Source organism: Lissotriton helveticus, chromosome 7 (assembly GCF_964261635.1).
Source record: "Lissotriton helveticus chromosome 7, aLisHel1.1, whole genome shotgun sequence".
In the NCBI taxonomy this organism is placed as follows: Eukaryota; Metazoa; Chordata; class Amphibia; order Caudata; family Salamandridae; genus Lissotriton; species Lissotriton helveticus.
In genome coordinates, this window is record NC_136068.1 from 1,113,666,992 (window position 1) to 1,113,690,624 (window position 23,633).

At 44.6% G+C, this 23,633-nt stretch overlaps 1 protein-coding gene across 1 annotated transcript in view; it reads left to right on the forward strand.

The window, feature by feature from the left end:
• SDK2 (sidekick cell adhesion molecule 2) overlaps positions 1-23,633 on the forward strand; it is a 702,247-nt gene that overhangs the window by 204,434 nt on the left and 474,180 nt on the right. The window contains exon 3 of the mRNA XM_078654263.1: positions 20,339-20,445. Within this exon, the coding sequence (XP_078510389.1) occupies positions 20,339-20,445 (107 nt within the window). The remainder of the gene's footprint in view (positions 1-20,338; positions 20,446-23,633) is intronic.

Consider the following 23,633-nt stretch of genomic DNA (forward strand, 5'->3'; position numbering starts at 1 on the left):
ACAGGGAAAGTGCACCCTATGTGTAATACGAACCCATGTTGGAATTGAAAACTTGCAATCAGGCCCTGATTCTGGCCAAAAAAAGCGATTTTCCAGTACTTCCTCTTGTGGTTTTGGGCACCGTTTTTGCCTTGAGGATGAGACCTCTGGTAATTAGAACTCTACCCAGGTTGGGGAATCTTGAATATATATCTTATGTAAAGAGGATATTTTAACTGATCTCAGGTTTTATTGACCTACCAAATATACTTCTTTCAGTCTCTTTCCCCTATGTGCTGGCGGAAAAGTAGGGATCTTTATCCCTCATACGGAATGATGCTTTGTGTAGTGAACGGTCAAGTTAAGAATGAGGACATCTACTTTTAAATGTTAAAAATGTTATATGCTCTGGTGCAAATTACATCGATTGCAGGCAGTACGTTGTGTCGTAACATACACTTTTGAATATTTTACATACGATTCAAGTGTACAGTTTGAAAAACTTTTATGAGTTCATGTTCCAAAATATAATTCCTCTTTTGTTATATTCTATTTCCACATGAGTCAACTGTAAGTAATCAACTTTTTTACCATCAACTTCATCAAGATGATTTAGCATATATTAGAACATTGGAATGTTGGGAGCTCCATTGCAGACAATAGAGTGCTCCCTGCTTCTACGGGCCGGTAAAGGCCCGCAGAGCAACATTCCAATGTTCTACAAAGGCTTCTCGAAGTTCGAGGGGATTTATATCCCCTCAAGCTTCAAGAACCCTTTGTTTAATTTGTTAGAACATTCTGCCCTCTGGTGGCAGAATGTTCTAATAGCCTTATAGCCCTTCGTAGCAGGGCTATACCGGCTATTAAAGTCCCGCTGTTTCGTTAAAGTCCCTCGCCTTCGGCTCGGGCCTTTAACGATTCAGCGGGCATTTAATAGCCGGTATAGCCCGCTACGGCGGGCTATAAAGCTATATTGTCAATGCAATTCGAGCCGGACTTGGGGGCATATTATCAAGTAAGGGTGTTACATTATCGCCGCTTTTATCGGCAGGAAACTGCCGATAAAGCGGCGATAATGGGCTTGATAATATGCTCTATGAATTTCAATCGAAGCCCATGTTAGATGTCTTCACATCTAAAATGGGATTCGATTGGAATTCATAGAGCATATTATCAAGCACATTATCGCCGCTTTATCGGCAGTTTCCTGCCGATAAAAGCGGCGATAATGTAACGCCCTTACTTGATAATATGCCCCTTGGTTCATTATCAAGAGACTCAGGATTCATTCGATAGTGCTGTATACAGAGCTCCAGAAAACCCATATCCTGTAGACGTCTTTGTATTGTTACTTGTAAATAGTGCTCCAAAACACACCATATCCTGTAAACATCCTTGTATCTTTGCTTGGATGTGCTGCTCTAGATCAACCCATGTCCTGTAGACGTCTTTGTATCTTTACTTGCATGCACTGCTCCAGAACAACCCACATCCTGTTGACATCCTTCTATCTTTGTAGTATGCAGTGCTAGGAACACTCTGTATCCTGTAAACTTTCTTGTATCTTTACTTGCATACAGTGCTCCAGGACAACCCATACCCCGTAGGCATGTTTGTATACAATTCTCCAGAACACTCTGTATCATGTTGAGGTTCTTTACTTGTATGAAGTGCTAGGAACACTCTTTATCCTGTAAACTTCCTTGTATCTTTAGTGCGTACAGTGCTCCAGGATAACGCATATCCCGTAGACATGTTTGTATCTGCATTTGTATACAGTTCTCCAGAACACCCTGCATCATGTTGAGGTTCATGTATCTTTACTTGTATGTGGTGCTAGGAACACTCTGTATCCTGTAAACTTCCTTGTATCTTTACTTGCATACAGTGCTCCAGGACAACCCATATCCCGTAGACATGTTTGTATCTGGATTTGTATACAGTTCTCCAGTTGACGTTTATGTATCTTTACTTGTATGTGGTGCTAGGAACACTCTGTATCCGTAAAAAAATGAATAATTTTCCTTCGTGGTCGTCTGTCAAAATTCACCCCCCACCCGATCCACTGCTCTTACCTGACCGGGCCTCGGCTGTATACTACTCCAGAGCACCTTGTATCGAATAGATTTCCTCTTCTTTACTTGTGTACACTGTATCTTTAATTGTATATAGTGCTGCAAGGCACCACGCTTACTGTAGATGTCTTTGTTTCTTTACTTATATACAGTGTCCAAAACATTGTGTTTTGGGTAGGTGTCTTCACGTCCTATTGAAATAGGATTTCCCCTATACCACTCTTTGTGCCCTGGGCTGAGTCCTAGTCATTAACATCAAACTGAACAATCACATTGTATATGAATTATTCAGAGCACTGCCTGACGAGACAATGTGCAATCTAGATTGTTGCATCGATTTGCATTAATGGTCACCCAGACAGACAGGAGACCCTTTATTGGCACTCTATGATTCAATAAAGAAAAGTGTATTTTATGTTGAAATTGTTCATTAACTCAAGGTATTCAGTGAAGAGAACTTTCCAGTATAAATCAATTCACTTCCATGTGCCTTAATATTCTTACCTACCTAGTCTTACCTACAAAACTTAAAGTAGTGATGTCACCATGCTGTATGTCATATTTCAAATCTAATTCACAAAATCTATATATTCTATTGTAGAAAATAATCATTCCTAAAATTCTGAAAAACCTTACCTACAATCTAATTTTCAGGGATTTTCTTCCTAAAAATAGAACATTTGCGTAAGCGACACAAATGCAGATTCCTACAAATGGATGCATTCTGTAGGAAATGTTGTATCTGAAGTTGAAAATACAAAGGAAGATTACAGAGCGCTGTCCTCAGGCTCTACAGTATTTGTTTCTATTGGTTCCAGGTGCAGGACAGGGTCCCAGTATGGATCCCTGCCCCCATTGGGTGATTTGATGATTCCCTTTATAGACCAGGCCCTTGCATGTTCTAAGGCCTTTGAAACTCTGTAAGGTGGCCCGAGTGCTCAGTTCCAGTGGCTGAGATATTACACCACGTGTCACAAATGTTTAGAAGAAATAGGAATCCTCGCTGTGGCTGTACACCTGATACTGCTTTTAAATTGTGTGTAAATGTAAATTATTTTCAAATTTTGAAAACTATTTTTAGTGTGCCCCTAGACTGGTTGATCTGGTCAGTAAAATCCCTTGATCATGGTTCTACAACCTTTTCTGTAGTGAGAGCAACTTCTGATCATTGAAAATCTTTGTAAGCTACTAAACAACTTGCACATTGCTACCAGACACCCCACACCCAGTTTCTTTGACTGGAAGGCTAATGTCTATAGAGCCAGATACTATGGTTTGAAAAAATTCATTGACATGGGGCACTATAACAGGGCCAACATGTGTGACCGTGAGAGTATGGTCTTTGAGGATATATGCACTTGATTGTGTACGAATGGGATACATGTGTATGGTTGACTGAGAGGCTATGTGTATGTACTTGTGGCACAGGAAATACCTTTCACCATATGTGGCACTGTAAAATGTATAATACAAACATAAAACCGTTTTTTATGGGAATAATTTATAGTGTGAAAAATGTTCAACAAAAAGAATCACAGTATGTAACATTTTTCTTCACTTTAAATTTCCCCCACTTGCAGAAGTCCTGCTATTTGTAAATATAACACATTTAAATGGTAGAAAATGAAAAATAATAGTTAATTCAATCATTAAGTTAACTTTTCGTTTTAATTTTCTTCCGTTTAAAAGCATTTAGAAACATCATTTTGCTCTCATGCTTCAATATTGAGTTGACAAAGACTTTTGTTAAAGAGTTAAATACTTTGGTGCTTCAGTTGTTCACCTCTGTGACCCCGCCTGGCCCACAAATCTTCAGGCCCTTTGTTTTGCATTCTCAATAAATAATGTAAAAAAACACAGCTGTCCCTTAACTTTCAAAGGAAAATGAGACCCTGGCTTATTTAATAATTCCCTCAAGTCTGTGAGATACTCTGAAGGTGTCTGGTAGCTCAGAGACTGGTTGGAGACATCTACCTTAATTGAAGGGCCTGCAGTTGTCTTTTAAAAGAATAAGTAAGCAGGAGTGGCTCCACTAAGGTGGAGGAGCATTCTGCAACTGCTCCGAGAGCAGGAGAAAGGAAAAATAAAATTATATCCCCATTATTATCATTTTATTTTTCACTACTGGGCTAGGTTAGAGTGGGGCTGGGGTCATTTGGGAGGAGTGGTTTGCAAACCTTAAGTGTGCATGAATGTTTAGCTTGCCCTCTTCGGCCAGCCAAACAGTCATGCGCAATTTGCATGTTCCACCAGGCTGCATTACACTGCCTGGTGGGGAACATGCCCAGACTCACATTCCACGTCTGAGCGCCGAACCACAGCGCTCTGACCAATCACAGCGCTGCATTGCGACGTTGTGATTGACTTAGGGGAAGGAGCCTGTGTTTTTTCTGCTTCTGCCAAAGCTGAGGAGAAGGTGGCTTGGGAAGGGACCAAAATAGAGGGGAGACTTAGGCCTGCAAAAGTTAAGTGTTTTTGTATTTATTTTTTTGTCTGTCTATCGTTCCGCCACCCCCGTTTCCTGCAGCTGTCACTTTAAATAAGGCTGGTTCTTTTTCAGGAACATTGTAGCAAACTTTACTGAAGAAATCTTTGCAGGTATTGCTTCAGTTCGTGGCTTCTAACATGTTACAATCCCCTGTGCGTTGCAGGCCAAAACTCTTCACCCGGGTGCCAACTGCCAAGGTCACACAATTGTCCTTGCTTCTTTGTCATTCATCATCTCCGTTCCAAATGTGGCCCAATGGAGGACAACGATTAGATAATGATCTGAAGCAACACTTGCAAATAATTCTCCATTAAAGCCTGCAACCATGTGTCTGAAAAAGAACTCGACTCCAGTGTATTCATTTGAAATACCACATGACTGTGGTGCCCAGACTACTGCTGGGCATTCAAACTCGACACCTTCTGCACACACAATAAAATCGTGATGCCCAGACTATTGCTGGGTATTCAGACTTGCAGTACCAAATTTCAAGGAAGGACCCTGCACCACACATTGCCCCTGCCAGCGCTGCCAACAGTACTGAAAGGGCGAGATTTTGATCGATACCTTATATCTATTGATCCAAACCTCGATCTGGTCGACTGAACCTTTGTTGCCTGTCTTGGAAGAAAACAGTACACCTATCTGCAAGTTAGTTCACCCAATAAAGGACTCTACTCTTAAAGATCACGGACAACTTCTAGGTTTCAAAAGTTTATTGTAAAGATATAATGAGCTGCAAATACAAGCATCTCAGAATGAGATTCACGAGATACACAGGTCCAATTACATACATGTGCTCTCGAAAAGCCCTCAGACGAGCAACAGAAATCACTAACACAAGTTCTAAAAATAGTAAAGCTATAAGCATCGACGCATATCGCTCCTTCATTTAGATTGGAGGAAAACAAACACAGGTTAGGCGTCCCTACCCTGTTCTAGATGGTATCCCTACTTAACCAAATCCCAACCTAACAAAGGTGTCAGCAGTGAATGACCCCCAAGGGAAGTCACCCACTCTAAGTCTCTTGGTGAAAACCTAAAGTTCTCCAGTCATGACCCCTCACTGCCTACCCATCCGCTCTCTTAGGGGTCCTCAGGTCTCTGCTCTAACTCCACCCAGGGGTGCTGTCCCTAATACAAAACAGTCAACAACATTTGAGACGCCCCTTGCGAAACGCCTCTCACGTGGTGCAACTTCAGGCTTTTTCCATGATGCTTTGTCTTGGGCCTCATGCGTTAGAGTTGACCTTGCTTCTCAGACTCTTCTCCGGCCCGCTGATACCCCTTAAACATTCCAAAACCCTCCTCCATGTCTGGGCCGTCTACTGAACAGACCTCTATTCATTCACTTATAATTGGATCCCCCCTTTCCTGTTGCAGACAGATATCTGCCGCCAAGAACCCAACTCTCATAGACTTCTAAAAAGGCTTGCAACATTTCTCAGCCCAGACATGTACGTGTAAATCAATGCTAAAACATTTCAGGCCTACAATATTTCACATTATGATTATAGCATTCAACTTCTTCATTTAATTAAAGCATGTTAAAACTCTTATTCTATTATTTAGAAAACATTACTATAAATCATGGCCCATTAATGCAATGACCAAAAACGTTAAACAATCTGTGTCGTGAAAAGAAACACCTTCCCTTTCCCTCCAGCTCTGGCCCTGAGGCCTACCACGTTCTGCTCTTATCCACATACCATCTTATATGTTAACAGCTACACGACATAGATTCAAAATAATCACGTCTAATAAAATCATATAATGTCACACCTTTCTGTATTAGTTCCACTTCTACTTAAATCTCTATATTAGCTATACATTTAGAATATAATTTCAGATACTATTAGCACTCATGGCATTTCTCATCATGACTTGTGCTTACTATAGGTAAGTGTGATGTACTCATATATTTAAATCAGTTTGCGCTCTCTCAGTTCCCCCCTTTGATGACCTCTCGGGGTCATCACTAACATTTAAACTGCAGTTATTGCTGGCATTCTCTGCGCTTCCAGAGCTCTCAGACTCCTGTACTGATTATCTTGTATGGCAGCCAATCTCTGCAACTGTTCTCTTTGGGCCCTTTCTGACCTTCTTGCTCTGTACCATTTGAATACCCTCACCAATCCCCACAATATTATCCCACAGATCAATATTATGATGATAGGCTTTAGGATATACCATATAAAGCTTTTGCCTAAGGTGGAAAACCACCCTCCAACTGTACTCATTCCGTGGCCCACCTTTTCCCAGACATTTTCTCTACTCAAGTCTTCGATCTCTTTGTGAATATTAGTTATGTTCTTAATAACTTTCTCAAGGGGTTTTGAAAGGTCTGGAATGTAAGTGCAACATTCCTGGACCTTCAAAGCCTTACAGACTCCGCCCTCTTTTGCTAATAAGACATCTAATGCAAGACGATTTTGAAGAACCATAGCCCTTATCGATTGCATCTCTCCTTCTACCAGCATTAAGGACTGGGCAGTGCTGGCAGACAACCTGTCGACAACTGTTGCCAGTCGTCTAATTTTAACATCATTAAGGATTATTCCCAAAAGAGGGAACATAGCTCCAAAAACATCTCCAACCATTTCTGCATCGCCTAAATCTCTCCTTCCCCTCGATGATGTCTGGCCCTCAATGATCAATAAGTCTTGTGCATGATATATTTTGGGGAAGACAATTGCCAAGTAACATGATCCATACCAGTTGTCAGGTAGTCTCACGTAAGCATTTCTTCCACATACAAAATACACATTTGGAATCACTTGCATTCCCTTCAGGAAATCCTTAGTGTAGTACTCTAAATTAAAAGCATGTTCACAGTCAACTTCACCCACGTATACATTTTCATAATACGTTTTGGCTCGGTGAAGACATAACTTTCCTCTCTGCGCTTTATCTAAAGCTATTGGACCACTACTACCCTTTCTCTTATGTGACTTCTCTTCCTCGGTCCAATCTAATTTCCCTTGTCCTGATTTCTTCAAAATCTTTTGTCTCCTGTAACGATCATCCACCTGCCCTATGAACTTCTTCTCGACTTCTGACACCTTGCATGTCAGGTTATTTCTACGGGCATGTGAAGTATCTAAGGTAATCCAAGGAATGAAGAACTTGGCCAATCTGTCTTCACTCTTCCAGTAATCCCATTTATTCATCTGCTTATAATTTGGGACTTCTGGCAACACTGAATCATAATTAGAGAAATAGTATTCAAAACTATCTCTCTCATAAAATATACTAAGCAATAAGCTACATGTAATGCCATATGTCAGAGGGAGGTGATGATACCGAATTCCTTCATCTACAGACGCAGGCAACTGCATGCAGACGTAGCAATCCTTAACCTCCATGGCATCCACGTATTCATACAAAAGTTTAGCATAAGCATTCGACCTAAAGTCTCCTTGGGACTCGTCCACATGTAACCTGCGGGCTTCTGCAGCCAATAACGCTTTCTCTTGAGTGTTTTCCCTTTTCTCACCTGCAACAGTGGGTGTAAGTGTTACTACAGAATTCGCATCAGTTACCTTTACCTCTTCCTCATGTCCCTTTACATAAGAAATTGTTACCACTAAAGCTATTAATATTATCACTCCTACTATTAGTGTACCTATTATACATTTAGCTCTGCGGTTCGGGGTGCCGGCCTCCATTTCGTCAGACAATCTAGCTTATCCCTTTCTCTTTGCAAAAAGTTCTTTTCCTCTCGTTCCTTTACAGTCTCTTTCAATCCTTTTTTTTCTTTAGAATCCACACAGCTGGAGGCTGACAGCCTTTTTCGCAAAAAGTCCTTTCACAGTTCAAAAAGACAACCCTAGCCCTTCTCCATCCACTCAAGGGGTTCCCTAAAATTCTCTGCTTCCTGGGCGCTAGGTAATCTTCTTTTCTTCTGCTTGCTTTATTTACAAAGTCCTTTAACAATCGACTATTAGATTTGTGGTTGCAGCTTCAATAGCATAGTTCAATATTTCCATGCGAAGAGTATGCTCTTCATGTGCTGTTATCGTTGTACCAAAGTCGGGGAATTGCAATTCTGTAAGAAACATGTGTTTTAACTTGCTGAGGCGGGGAGGTCTGGGGAGCACGAATGTTAGTGACCCTTCTTGTTCGACACCGGGTACCAACAGTTGTATTTCCACGGTGATAATGGGCTCAGAACTGGACACCACCACCGCTCGGATCCTCCCTGTCTCCGGTTTCACAGACATTTGTCGCCAGATATGTCCACTCAGGTGTGGAGTATCTTCTGTTAGGCACACGCACTCTTCTTGACCTCCTTCGGTCTGGTGCTTCAGCGCCCTGAGCACCTTCTTCTGGGTCTGAGTCTTCTGATATCGGAGGAAGGGTTGCTTCTGGAGTTGACCTCAGGCTAGAACTTCTTCTTTGCGGCCAAATTGCTTCTCCACGTGCCCTTCTACTCCTTCTCCTTCTGGTCTGTTCTCGCTCTCTTTCAGACCTGTCAGGGTCAGACTCGTACTCCCAGCTGTCTTCTCCTTCTGTAGCGTCTTCTGTTTCGCTGTTGTACTGACCGTCCTCAGCTTGGTCAGACTCGTTCCCTGCTTCCACTGGCACCTCTACAGCTTGGCTAGCCCCCTCTATAGCTTCTTGGTCTTCAGCTGGACGTCCATCCGAGAGAGGAGCTGTTTCCAGAGGTGCTGGAACCCTTTTCGTATGTGACGCGTGTATCCAATTGGGCAGGCCTCCCACCTTTACAGCTGTACTTGTGATCAGGATGACCTGGTAGGGCCCACGCCAACGAATATCCAAACAGCTTCTTCTCACATGTTTCTTCACCAGGACCCAGTCCCCAGGATACAGGTCATGGCAAGGGCCCTGGCACGCTGGAACCTCTGCAGCCTGCACCTGAAGGGACACAGAACGCATGGCGTCAGACAGCCCCTTACAATAGTCCAGGATCATATCATCTGTGATATTTAACAATGCAGTAGCTGGAATAGATGGCAGCCTCATTGCTCTCCCCATTAACACTTCATGTGGTGACAACCCTGTTCTTCTGTCTGGGGTACTACGAAGGCTCATGAGGACTAATGGCAGGGCATCAGGCCAACTCAGGGTCGTTGAGGAGCAAACTTTCGCTATTCTGGACTTGATCGTTCCATTGATCTGTTCCACAATTCCTGAGGCTTCTGGTCGGTAACTGCAATGGAGCTTTTGATCTATATTTAGTGCAACACAGATCATCTTCACAAGCTCGCTGTTAAAATGTGTTCCCCTATCTGATTCCAAAAAGGCCGGCACCCCGAAACGAGGGATAAGTTCTCTAAGCAGTAACTTAGCCACTGTGAGGGTGTCGCACCTACGTGTAGGGTATGCCTCAACCCATCTGGAGAACACACAAACAACCACCAGGACATAGCGAAGGCGGTTGCATCTTGGCATTTCAATGAAATCTATCTGCATTCTATTGAATGGACCTCCAGACCTTCCTATGTGACTTAGTGCAACTGGTGTTCTTTTTCCTACGTTCAGCTGCTGGCAGGTCACACAACGCTGGCACACTGCTTCTGCTGCTATTCTAAACTTAGGATTGTACCAAGTCTGTCTAAACACTCTCAGCATAGCATCTCTCCCTAAGTGTACGGGACCATGTATGAGTCTAGCCATTGGACTCACCATCTCATTGGGCAACACTGCTCTGCCGTCTGCTGAGACCCAAAAATGAGTCTCACCCATTACACATCCTGCCTTTTCCCATGTTTCCTTTTCTGAATCAGGAGCATTTTCTTGCATGGTTGACAATTCATCCCAAGTATCAACAGTTTCCAGTATCATGGCTAATTCAGTTCTTACATTTATTCCACCCACATCCACCTCTGTGAAAGAGTAACCTTGTTCTGCGCAATACCGCGCAACTTCATCAGCATATCTATTGCCTTTCGAAACAAAGTCCTCATTTTTGGTATGTGCGATGCACTTTACAACTGCGATACTTGCTGGACATTGCAATGCTTCTAACAACAGGCGCACAAACTCTCCATTGCGAATGGGAGAGCCTGAGGAAGTCATGAACCCTCTTTGAGACCATAACTGCCCGTAATCATGAACTACCCCAAACCCGTATTGGCTGTCGGTGTAGATGGTGACTCGAATTTGATTGCCTGCTAAGCAAGCACGTGTCAGGGCAATAATCTCGGCTACCTGAGCGGAGTTTACTCCTTCCAGGCACCCTGCTTCCACAACTCCTTCAATTGTACAAACAGCATACGCTGCTCTCAACTGCCCAACTTCGTCTCTTACACATGAGCCATCGACAAAGAAAACTTCGTCTGGGTCGGTCAGTGGCTCATCTACGATGTCGGGTCTGGGTTTGGTGCATAGTTCAGTCACATCGAGACAGTCATGGTCTGTATATTCATCATCATCATCAATATCATTTGGAAGTGGCATTAAGGTAGCAGGGTTCAAAACAGAGCATCTCTTGAGGGTCACGTTCTCTGCAGCAAGAATAACTTGCTCATAGCGCGTGAGCCTGCTGTTGGTCAGATGCTGTGTTTTGGTCCTGGTCATCAACAGTTCAACAGAATGTGGCACGCACACCTCTAACGGGTGCCCCATGACGATATTTTCACATCTCTCAATGCTGACACCCGTTGCAGCAACGGATTTGAGACATCCGGGCAACGCTGCGGCTACTGGGTCTAAAGTAGCCGAGAAATAAGCAACTGGTCTACGGGCATTCCCATGGATTTGGACCAACACAGACAACGCGCAACCTTCTCTCTCACAACAGTAAAGAAAAAATTGTTTATTGTAATCAGGCATTCCCAATGCCGGAGCACGACACAGGTCCTCTCGCAACTGTAGGAACGCCATCAAACAGTCTTTGTCCCATGGTACCGGATCACTCACCTCTTTGTGCGTCAGTTTTTGCAAAGGTTTTGCTTTCAGTGAAAAGTTCACGATCCACTGTCGGCAATAACCCACCATCCCTAGGAACATCCTGACCTCTCTCTGGGTCTGAGGCGCATTCATTTTCATGATCGCCTCTATCCTGTCTGGTGACACTTTTCGTTTGCCTTTCTCAATTCTGTGTCCCAAGTACTGCACTTCTGTCAGGCAGTACTGCAATTTTCCCGGGGATACCTTATGCCCATTGGCAGCTAGGTGATTTAACAAAGCAATGGAGTCTTCCCTGCAAGCTTCTTCTGTTTCTGACGCCACAAGGAGGTCGTCTATGTACTGGACCAGAACTGACTTCTGGGGCAGCACTAGACTTTCAAGATTTTTCTTCAAAAGCTGGTTAAAGATCGATGGACTCTCTGTATACCCCTGAGGGATACGACACCATGTTAGGACGCGATTTTCCAGCTTAAATGCGAAAAGAAAATGGCTATCTTCGTCCAAAGGGATCGAAAAGAAAGCCTGGCAAAGATCGATCACAGTGAACCACTCTGCTTGGAATGGAATCTGAAACAGTATCACTGATGGATTCGGTACCACTGGACAACATGAAACGACTATGTTATTAATCTTTCGAAGGTCCTGCACTATCCGAAATTTCCCATTTGGTTTCTGCAGACCCATAATCGGGGAGTTACATGGACTACCCACGATTTCTTTCAGTATTCCCTGTTTAATCATGGACTCGATCACGGGTTTTATGCCTGCAATCGTTTCTGGAGTCAATTTATACTGGGGTGTTCTTGGGAACTCAGCATGCGGTTTCACTACAATTTTCACTGGGTCCACCCCTTTGACCAATCCAATCTCTTCCCCAGTGAAATCCCATACCTCTGATGCCACTGTCTCTCTCAGATCCCAGGGAAGCTCGTCTACTGTCAAAGTAGGGTACAGCTCCACACATATTCTGGAGTTTGCAACTTTGAAATCTGCATCATCATCATTAGTCAATACCTCCACTCCCTGGGGTGTACAGTATATAGTACAATTCAATTTACACAACAGGTCTCTTCCTAGCAGACACACAGGGCTTGAATCGCAAACCACAAATTGGTGCTCATCGCTGTACTTCCCTATTTTCACCTGTACCGGTTCTGTTAATTGGCTGGTTATTCTCCTGTTTGCGACCCCTACCACCTGTATGGTCTCTCCAGACATGGGCAGGTCTGGAACTGCAGCTGATCTGATCGTGGATCTAGTGGCTCCTGTGTCCACCAGAAATGTCGTAGGGCACCCTGCTACTTCTGCTTCCACATAGGGTCCCCTCTGATCTACCTCTAAGGCTGCCCCGAGGGTGCAGTCTTCTCTTTCCACTCTCTGTCCGGTTAATGGGTCCACATAATAGCATTCTTCCCCTTCCATAAACAGGGGCATTTGTCTATAGGTCTTACCCATACTCCCTACTCGAGGAGGTTGCGGGAACTGGGCTCGGGGAGGAGCCCCCCCCCCTTTGAGCACCTTTCCTTGGTATGGCGTCGCCCCTCTCATAGGTGCGCTCTGGACCTCTTCCTCCTCTATCTCTTGCTCTCCTATCTCTACATTGTAAGGGCACTCGCGTTTCCAATGCCCCAACTCGTTGCACTGGTGGCACCTAGTCGTTTTCTTCAAGGTAGCTATGTCTACTCTGGGTCTAAAGGTAGTACTCTCCTCGTTACCCTTGTTCTGACTGTATTGCTTCTTACCTCCTGTACCTGTCCCTTGCTGCTGTTGTTGCGGTCCCCCCTTTCCTGCTGTCTGCAATTGTACCACCATCAGCTTTTCTTTTAGTTTCTTAGCCTTGGAGTCTACCTCATCACAGCAGTACCTGGCATATCTCAGTATTTCATCTAGGGGTTTACTTTGCCAACAAATCGAGTGTTGCTGAATCATTAAACTAATATCCGGTCTCAGTCCCAGGACGAACTTGGACACAAATTGCCCTATATCCTTTGGATCCATTACATCCAAGCCGCTATACTGTTTAAACGCTTTCAGCAATCTCTCGTAATATTCGTGAACTGTCTCTTTGGGTTCCTGTCTCGTTCTGTCTATTCTGACCCAATCTATGTCTTGCATTGGCACTTTTTCTTTCAGCCAAGTCATCACTCTCTCGAATTTTGCCATCACGATCTCGGACGGCCCATTAGTCCTAGCATCTCTCTCTGGCTCCGTTGTGGGCCACTCAGCGCTAACCTTGCATGCTGTCCACAGATCTCCTGGTACTACAATGTCAAACAGCGTGTTCAGATCTATCCATAGGACTTTTGAGATCTTTACAAACCTCTCGACTTGCTTGTACCACTCCACGGGGCTCTCTCGTAACTTGGGGAAAGATGTGGTAAAAGCAGCTAAATCTCCCCTACTCCAAGGGACATGTACATAGCTCCCATTGGCAACTTCACGCAAAGGGTAAGCTTCTATTCCCTGCTGTCCTGGTGTTATACCAATCATGCTTCTTCTGCCGGTCCCTTTCTTGGACCACCTCTCTTCCCATTTATCTAGTGCCCTCCATGTCCTTATTCCAGTAATCAGTTCCCTTATGTGTGTTTTCAGCCCAATCGTTCTCCTCTCATCTAGATCTCGATCTGAGTAATGTAGCCTGTGGTTACCCTGTAATGCTTTGGTTCTTGACAAGTCCACCATATATTTGCCTGCTAGTTCGACTAACTTCTCATGGACTGCTCTCGCCTTTCGTGTGATGTCCTTTGCCATATACAGTATTTCATCCTGTTCATACATTTCCATTCTTTCTAAAGGCAGGGTACCATCTACCATGTCATCCAGATCTGACCTTAAGCTGGAGACATCAAGTCTCTTGGCTTTTATCTCAGCTCGCAATATGTCTTTTGAAGGGGGCTCACTGGTCTCCCTACCATCCCAACTTCGAGCTCTGCGTTTGGGCTCAGGAGAATTAATGGGTGGCCTCCCTTGCTCCCATCTCTCCAGGTCCCATGCTCGGCCATCCGATCTTGGAAGGTGATGGAACACGGGCCTGTTATCCCTACTCTCTCTCTGCCCACTCTCGTCTTCTTCTCTCCTCTCACCGCACATCTCTCTGTTATTTTCCCTCTGGTCGCTACACTCCCTTTGCCTCGTATCGCTCAGTATCCGATACGATCCTTCCTGGTTCCCCATATTCCCTGGGCTGCGCTCATTTCTGTCATCACAGGGACTATGGTGCGACCTCTCACAACTCCCATTCAGTTCTCTGGTGCCGGGCACACAGTGTGGACATTTAAAGCTGTTTCTGTATTCTTGTGCTCTCCTCTCCCCTTCACTGAGTATTGGGCACGCCACCCCTCCACTCCCGGGGCCCCCGTTTTCCAGGTCTGTTCTACCTCCATTCCGGGCCCAATGGGTGACTCCCCTACTCCCTCTACAGTCCCACTCCGGGCTACTCTCCCCAGCCCCGCAGTGAGTCCGTGCTCTGCTGTCCTGACTTTCCCTTTCTGCTTCTGCAGCATTGATGCACTTTTGAGCCTTCACTGCCTCGTCCCACTGCTTCATGTACTCATTTAGCTCTTGGAAGGATTTTCGTCCAGATCCCCTCAGATCCATTGGCCATCTAGGGCCCCCAGGATCTCCTCCCGGGTCCCCTGCTGTGTGCATCGGTGTACTCCACTCTCTGGGTATCGGCATCTGACTTGGGGAATTAGTGGTATCGTTCCTCCTAGCCTTCTCTGCTCTTTCTCTGTCTTTCCGTACCCGTTCTTCCCCTCTTGCTCTCTCTTGGTCATATATCGATATTATAGGACCTATGGTAACAGGTACCTGTAGTGCATCTGGTAATGGGTAGGATGTGGCACTTTCCGTTTCCGGCGCTCTTTGTACCACAAACCTACCGACCACCTGCTGCACCTGACTAGGCTGGAGCAACTCTTTCTTTGGCTCAGGATCCCACTCTGAACTGGGAAGCGGTCTATGCTCTCCTGCATTGCCCCCCTTTGCTCCTTCCGTATTCTCGACCTCTCCCCCTGCTCTATTATACGGGGGTGGCCTGTCTGTCAGTAATCTGTTTATCAAGCTGTCCTCTGTTTCGCTCTCATCATCTTCTTCCAGGGGACTTTTATTTACTGGCGCCTCTAATACTGGGTACAGTTTATTTATTTCCAAATTATGCACTCTCCATCTTTTAGCATCCGCATCCCACCTGGCATCCTGCACTGCCCTTACCGAGCGTTTCACCCTTTCTTGTCGTCTGTTCATATTCCTTTCATGCGCTGCCCTAAGCCATGCATCAAGGGCTTCGAACTGGGTTGGTCTAGGCAAGGGTCTCTTTGAGGTCATGACTGATTTCAATCGATGTAACACCTCTAATCTGAACGTCCCGTACTTCGGGAACGTCAGTTCCTCATTTCCTTCAGTAATCTTACTCCACTCTGATATCCAAAGGATCGTATGCAACCCAACGTTTACTGCCATGTAACGAGCTGGCGTACCCTCCGGCGGGGCTTCTTCCCCTTCATACGATCCCCGCTTCTCTTTCTTAAACAGCGCTTTCAACCATTTAAAACACTTCATAATTATGCGCACAAAATCCAGCCTCGCTACTCTGTTTACTTCCTGATGACACTCCACCAATCCTGTCGCGGCTTTGCTAGCTTGGCCTATCACAGCGCGGTTTTTCTCCTGTCGGCCAATCACGTCGCGACCCTGTGTGACGTGTTCGCTAGCTGGCCTATCACAGCGCGGTCTTTCTCCGGTCAGCCAATCACTGCGCGACACCACCTGACGTCTCTTTTCTCCGCTTCGCAGCAGCACCCCTCCTTTCTCAACTCGTCTCCCGGTTATGCATGCGTCCCATTCATACACCGAAAAATGACTACTTCCGACCAAGCGGTCACTTCTCTCGACTGTACGTCCACAGTCTATCTGTAATTGTCAACACAACTGACGAGATGTCTATCGTCTCTCTGATAGGTTGCTTACACACACAGTAACTTCCGACCAGCGTCCGTTACTCACGCACTCACTCTTACGTTCCCCCTATCTCGGTCTCTCGGGTGATCAATGGTACCTCATGACCCCCTTCACTCTAGTTGACAATTACTCTGGGTGTCCGATACACCCGAACCACTTAAGCTCTCCTTGAACTTAAGATTTCCACCGGTTGCGCGCGCTCACAACCTGTTCCACAGTCACTCTACAGACATTCAACTCCGCCAGACATTACAACATAGATACAATACAAAACACCGCAATCTAACACGCATAACCCTTTATACTCACTCTCGACCGATACTGCTGCTTTTTCTGTCTCACGTCATCCGGATCTTCTTCGGCGGGCTGTTCTTCCGATCATCGTTTTCTAGGGGCCTTGGGGTAAGCTAACCTGGCCTAGGTCACCGTCCTCAAGAAGGCAACCATCCTCTATAGCTACCAACTGAAAGGGCGAGATTTTGATCGATACCTTATATCTATTGATCCAAACCTCGATCTGGTCGACTGAACCTTTGTTGCCTGTCTTGGAAGAAAACAGTACACCTATCTGCAAGTTAGTTCACCCAATAAAGGACTCTACTCTTAAAGATCACGGACAACTTCTAGGTTTCAAAAGTTTATTGTAAAGATATAATGAGCTGCAAATACAAGCATCTCAGAATGAGATTCACGAGATACACAGGTCCAATTACATACATGTGCTCTCGAAAAGCCCTCAGACGAGCAACAGAAATCACTAACACAAGTTCTAAAAATAGTAAAGCTATAAGCATCGACGCATATCGCTCCTTCATTTAGATTGGAGGAAAACAAACACAGGTTAGGCGTCCCTACCCTGTTCTAGATGGTATCCCTACTTAACCAAATCCCAACCTAACAAAGGTGTCAGCAGTGAATGACCCCCAAGGGAAGTCACCCACTCTAAGTCTCTTGGTGAAAACCTAAAGTTCTCCAGTCATGACCCCTCACTGCCTACCCATCCGCTCTCTTAGGGGTCCTCAGGTCTCTGCTCTAACTCCACCCAGGGGTGCTGTCCCTAATACAAAACAGTCAACAACATTTGAGACGCCCCTTGCGAAACGCCTCTCACGTGGTGCAACTTCAGGCTTTTTCCATGATGCTTTGTCTTGGGCCTCATGCGTTAGAGTTGACCTTGCTTCTCAGACTCTTCTCCGGCCCGCTGATACCCCTTAAACATTCCAAAACCCTCCTCCATGTCTGGGCCGTCTACTGAACAGACCTCTATTCATTCACTTATAATTGGATCCCCCCTTTCCTGTTGCAGACAGATATCTGCCGCCAAGAACCCAACTCTCATAGACTTCTAAAAAGGCTTGCAACATTTCTCAGCCCAGACATGTACGTGTAAATCAATGCTAAAACATTTCAGGCCTACAATATTTCACATTATGATTATAGCATTCAACTTCTTCATTTAATTAAAGCATGTTAAAACTCTTATTCTATTATTTAGAAAACATTACTATAAATCATGGCCCATTAATGCAATGACCAAAAACGTTAAACAATCTGTGTCGTGAAAAGAAACACCTTCCCTTTCCCTCCAGCTCTGGCCCTGAGGCCTACCACGTTCTGCTCTTATCCACATACCATCTTATATGTTAACAGCTACACGACATAGATTCAAAATAATCACGTCTAATAAAATCATATAATGTCACACCTTTCTGTATTAGTTCCACTTCTACTTAAATCTCTATATTAGCTATACATTTAGAATATAATTTCAGATACTATTAGCACTCATGGCATTTCTCATCATGACTTGTGCTTACTATAGGTAAGTGTGATGTACTCATATATTTAAATCAGTTTGCGCTCTCTCAGTTCCAACATAAAACCTAATCATCGCACTCCTACAAGTGTGACAATTCAGACTATTTCAGGCCCCCAAAGCTATAATAATGGCATGCGAGGCTGGTATTATTCATTTTCAATGCCATTTGACTCACTAAACACAGCTGTGCACTTCTCAGACAGCGCCACTATGTGGTGGACTTTCACTAGAGCCAGTGATGACAAGTAAGTGCTGGTGCCATGCACTGGAAACCACCGGCTCAAGTTGAGCACTGCCGACTCGACACCTTCTGCATACCCCATGTCGCAGTCAGAGTCCTCACTTTGCCTTCAGTCTCCGGTGTTGGGCTCACGTGGAGCTCCCGTTGCACACGTGAAAAATATGTGCCGCTTTAAAGAGTTTTGTTTTCACTGATGATGCAGGGATGACCTGGCATTATCAAAGGTGAGATTGCACGTGGGTCCCACAGACCAGGGTGCACCTGTAAACAGAGGTACTGTTCCTCTAAGCCTGACCACTGCCTTGCGAAGGTCTCTACACTGGCACCTGACTATGCAAGCAGTTCCCCTCCCAGGTCCCATGGGCATCCACCCATTCCATAAGGAAACTTACTGGCCAGATGACAGACAAATACTGTCATCATGTAGGTCAGAGGGGGATGCAGCATCGCCAAAAGGTTACTGTAAGTAATATGTCTTATTGTTAGTAAGTGCAAGCCCATTGTACATTATTAAATCTCTGAATTACATTACAAGTGTTTAGGCAAATGGAGGTTAAGTAATTTGCCAAGAATCACCCAATGTTCAATCACTGCCAGAGGCAGAAATCGAAACCAGTTGTTTAGCCACTGGGCCATATCACCTCTCAATAATAAGTGGTAGGTCCGCGCCAATGATTTCTGGAAGGCACTAACAGTACTTTATTTAGGGGACTAAGAATATTTGTTACCTAATGCTCGGTTCCTGTCTTAGCAGTGAGAGGCAGTAGGTTAGTCCTTCTTTTATTTCCAATGGGCATTGACATAGGAGGCGGAGAGCCAATACAGTGATCCTTGACCATCTCGAGATATTGGCATCATTTCTTCTGTTTCCATGACCACAATGGAAATAAGAAAGGTATTTTGTTTTATGTCCGAGCTGGTGTGCATGCTGCTCACCAGCTAGGCTCACCATACAGCCAACGGGCAGCCAGCTGTCATGGTGGTCAGAGGATTGAGGTGGTAGTGGTGCTACAGCTGTCAAAAGACCTGATTACCTGTTGGCCCATGCCACCTCCTCTAAACAAAAATATTGTGCCTGGCACGTTTTTATTTTATTTACTGTGTATGAATGTGGCTTTCTACACAACAAGCTCACACATAAGCTACCTCTGTAACTGACAACCATCCTCTTCTGCAAACTTTTACACTTTTTGTGTGAATTAGTTTCTTTGGTTTAAGTTCAAGCGCCGTGAAGCCACTGGTTGGTTACTGTGTTATATAATTAATGCAGTTAAAAAAAATGTGGGATTTTTGCTCCTTCAAAATTTCCTCAAGACTTGTTGGTGTGAACCCACAGTGCAGGCATATTGTAGATCTTTGTCCCAAAATACTAGATTTCGGTTTTTCAAAACTCTGATTGCTCTGTGCAAAAATCTGGAAATTCTGAAGAAAAGTCTACATTTTCAGTTACATTAATTTCATTGCAATTTCAGGTAGTTAAGAAATGGATGTTCAGTAGAAGCAGATTTGTAGGGTATTGCATGAAATTCCTATGATAAGAACTCCAGACAGCAGTTCTCAAAGAATTTCTAACACAAACTGATGGCTGAGATGCATCAAAATACAGACAATGATTAATGCACTGATAAAAATCATTTTATATATTTATTTTGGAATTCAGCATTCTCATAAATATATGTAATGGTTCCATTTTTATTCACTTGTTTCACTGATAAAAATACCTTCAGACAAGTTCAATGCGATTTCATCATGACAAACTAAGCTGTCCCTGGTCTGCATTTGTGCCGCCTATGTAGCAAAGTTTTCCACAATACGGCCACATGACCATCACTGACCAATCATATAGCATTGTAATTATGTTCTGCGTCTATTCATGGGCACTTTTCCTTTTCTGCCTGCAGGTACATGATCACCTCATTGGACCGCACCCATGCTGGCTTCTATCGCTGCATTGTCCGCAATCGCATGGGAGCCTTGCTGCAAAGGAAGACGGAAGTACAGGTGGCATGTGAGTGACCTCTTACTACAAAAACAGTAACTTATAGCACTCTTGATGTTAAGGTATATCTCAACTGCCTGTTATACATAGCTCCTAGACGTTTCAAAGGTGAGACAGCATATTCTCCCTACAGCTGTGAGAATCTAGACAGTAGGACTACAAGTACCATTCGGGACTCCACAGCCCTTTAAACACTCCTGTGGCAACTGCACACGAGAAGTCAAAGACTAACTTTTGGGATGCAGTGGGATATAATGTAAAACACATTTTACTAATATTTTTTAAAACCTATTGTTTAGACTGGGGTGTAAACTTTTGCAAAGGAATGGTTTTTTTTTTAAATTCACATCAAGCATACAGTACAGCTAAAATGAAGCATTAGATGGTGTTAGCCATAACTGTTCCAGATTCCATTACTAATGGCCTTAAGTGGTGTCAAATATCATTGCATAGTAACGCGAAGACCCCCAAAGCCTATCAGGGCATACATTCCACAGTCCGCATGTAGTTCCTTGGACATTTAGGGCCCAATTATGATTTTGGCAGGGCGGGTGGCACACCACTGCCACGCCCCCGCACCAAGAGTTGCCGCCGCCTGCCAAATTACAACTTAAAAGTGGTTTGGCGGGTTGGGTGGCGTGGCAGTTCCCGCTGAAGTGTCTCTTTCAAAGGCGGCAGTGCCTTTGAAAAAGGTCGCCTTTTAAAGAGGCACCCCAATGGGAATGCCACACAAAGTTCCTGCATGACAGAGGAAACTCGTAATATGCTTAGTGGGGCCAAGCGATTCCACCAAGCATATTGCTGCCTCAGGACCGCTGTGCCACCCACAGGGAACGGCGGTTCCCTGGCAGCAGCGGTGGTCCCAGGACGATCTGATCATCGAAATAACAATGGGGCGGTCGGACCACCGGTGCAGCGGTAGCTGGACCGCCACTGCCGTGCAAAGGCTGACTGACTCGTAATTGGACCCTTAGAGTAGGATAGGCCAGCCAGCACAAAGCCAAATCATGTACTGTCCCCAGTAACCAAATGTGATATGTATAGAGAACTGCCCAGTGTGTGTAATGATGCTCAGCATACTTTGACACGTCTGAACAATTCCTTTATATCACACAGTCCCTATTGTACTTAATGGTTTATTAGGCACATATGACCTGGCTTCCACAATTCCCAAGTTTCCACAATCCCTAATCTTTTCACGTGTGTATGTGTGATTGCCAACTCTGGGAACAAGCTCAAGTTGATCAGTAACAAAACGAGTATTCAGTACATTTCTGAAAATAGGATAAGGGGAGAAAAACAATGTAAATCAATTAAATTGTGAACAATGTGATCGCCCTACCAATGTCTTCCGCATCCCTCTGTTATTTGATTTTTTGGTTTTTTAGTATATTTTATTAGCATTTTCAACCATAAACACAGTACATTCTGCACAATATGTACATTGCATGTTACAAGACACATGTTTTGGAATCAGCATTTATACAAAAGCGCTGTCGGACCACAAGTGGCATTCCACTGGTATCCCCAGACGATGTGCATTCCCAGCAGTAGTGTCTGTAACATTCCATAAAATCCAATATAACATTAGCATAAATTAAACAATACCCAATAACCTCACCCCCTTCCTTCTGATCCATACCAATTCAGTCTTTGTTTGTGACTACCATTAGTTCAGTATGGTGTATCTGTTATTCAGACTTTGGGGTGTGTCTGTCCGGGTTCCCACCGGAGTTACCCCCATGAGTATCACCCCTATCTTGAGAGTATTGTGTGATGTGGCTCTGATCTTCCTGTAGTTCCGAAATCATTGACGCCCTGGCTAATCTATCGTCATCTGCTTTCTCGTCGTTTCTTACAAATTGCATCCGGACCAACTTTGCTGTTGCCCACTCATTTATATCTCGTACCCAGTCTGAATGTTTCGGGGGTCTTGGTTGCATCCAGGCAATCACCACCCATCTTTTGGCTAACACTAGACCCAGATTTACAAAACGCCTGCTTAATTATTTTTTTTTGGGAGTTGGCAGTAGGCCCAGTAACACCGTCCTAATATGCCGCGTGACAGTCCAGCCTAACATAACGTACGTGGGTTTAGATCTACCTGGTGTATGACATTGTAGTTGAGTAATTTAAAATGAGCATTTATGCTAACTTTACAAACCACCCCATGTATCTTCCGCCATTCTGTCTCCGTCAGGGGCTCTTCCAGTGCATCATCCCATTTCTGCTGAAAGCGCAGTGACACTCTTGGAAAATCATCCCTTAAGGTTCTATATAAGAACGATATCAATTGCCCCTCCCCCCACACCCGGACTATTTCTAGCATAGTTTTAAGGATACTAGTAACGGGTGGCTCATCCAGAAAAGTCTGCCAGAGCTCTCGAGCGACCCCCAATATTTTGGCATATTGGAAAAATTGGCCCAGACCTAGGTCAAAGTCCGTTTGCACCTCTTCACGGGTCATGAAGCGGCCATTCTTATATAGATCCCCCATCAATAGACAGCCCCCCTCCCTCCAGCAACTAATGGACATAGAATCCGCTATTGCTGCAAATGGACGAACCGCCCATAAAGGCATGTCTGGTGCATACGGGGCATGTCGGACTATCCTTCGGAATGCCTGCTCCCATACAGTTTCCACATGTCGTATTATATAGGGATACCTATCAGGGACTGAAGATCCCATCATTAATAATGCAGTCAGCTACTCTCCCCCATATGTTCCGGCCAACAGATTTTTCTCCCAGTTATCTTCGTCATCTAACCAGTTAACCGCATATTGTAATTGAGACTCCATATAGTTCATGTCCAACCGTGAGACTTCTAAACCACTTCCCTCCCATGTTCTTTGTAATGTTTCTAGTCGGACTCTTCTTCGCTTTTACCCCTCAAGAGTGTGCCAATGAGGGTGTCCAGGGTGATAAAACACAATCTCAGTATTACATAAAAAGAGTATTGTAAGAGATATAGACACCGTGGGAGAATAATCATTTTAACAATTGCTATACACCCCATAAGTGATAGGGGTAAATCAGCCCAGAAACGTACTGAGCCCCGTAGCCCTTCAAGGACACATCCCATATTGGCTGCATAAAAGGTGTCCTCAGAAGAAGCCAGGCGTATCCCCAGATATCTTTCCCCTTCAGCGGCCCAAGGGAGGTCTATAGTTGGTCGTACTTCTGGTTGGCAGGCGA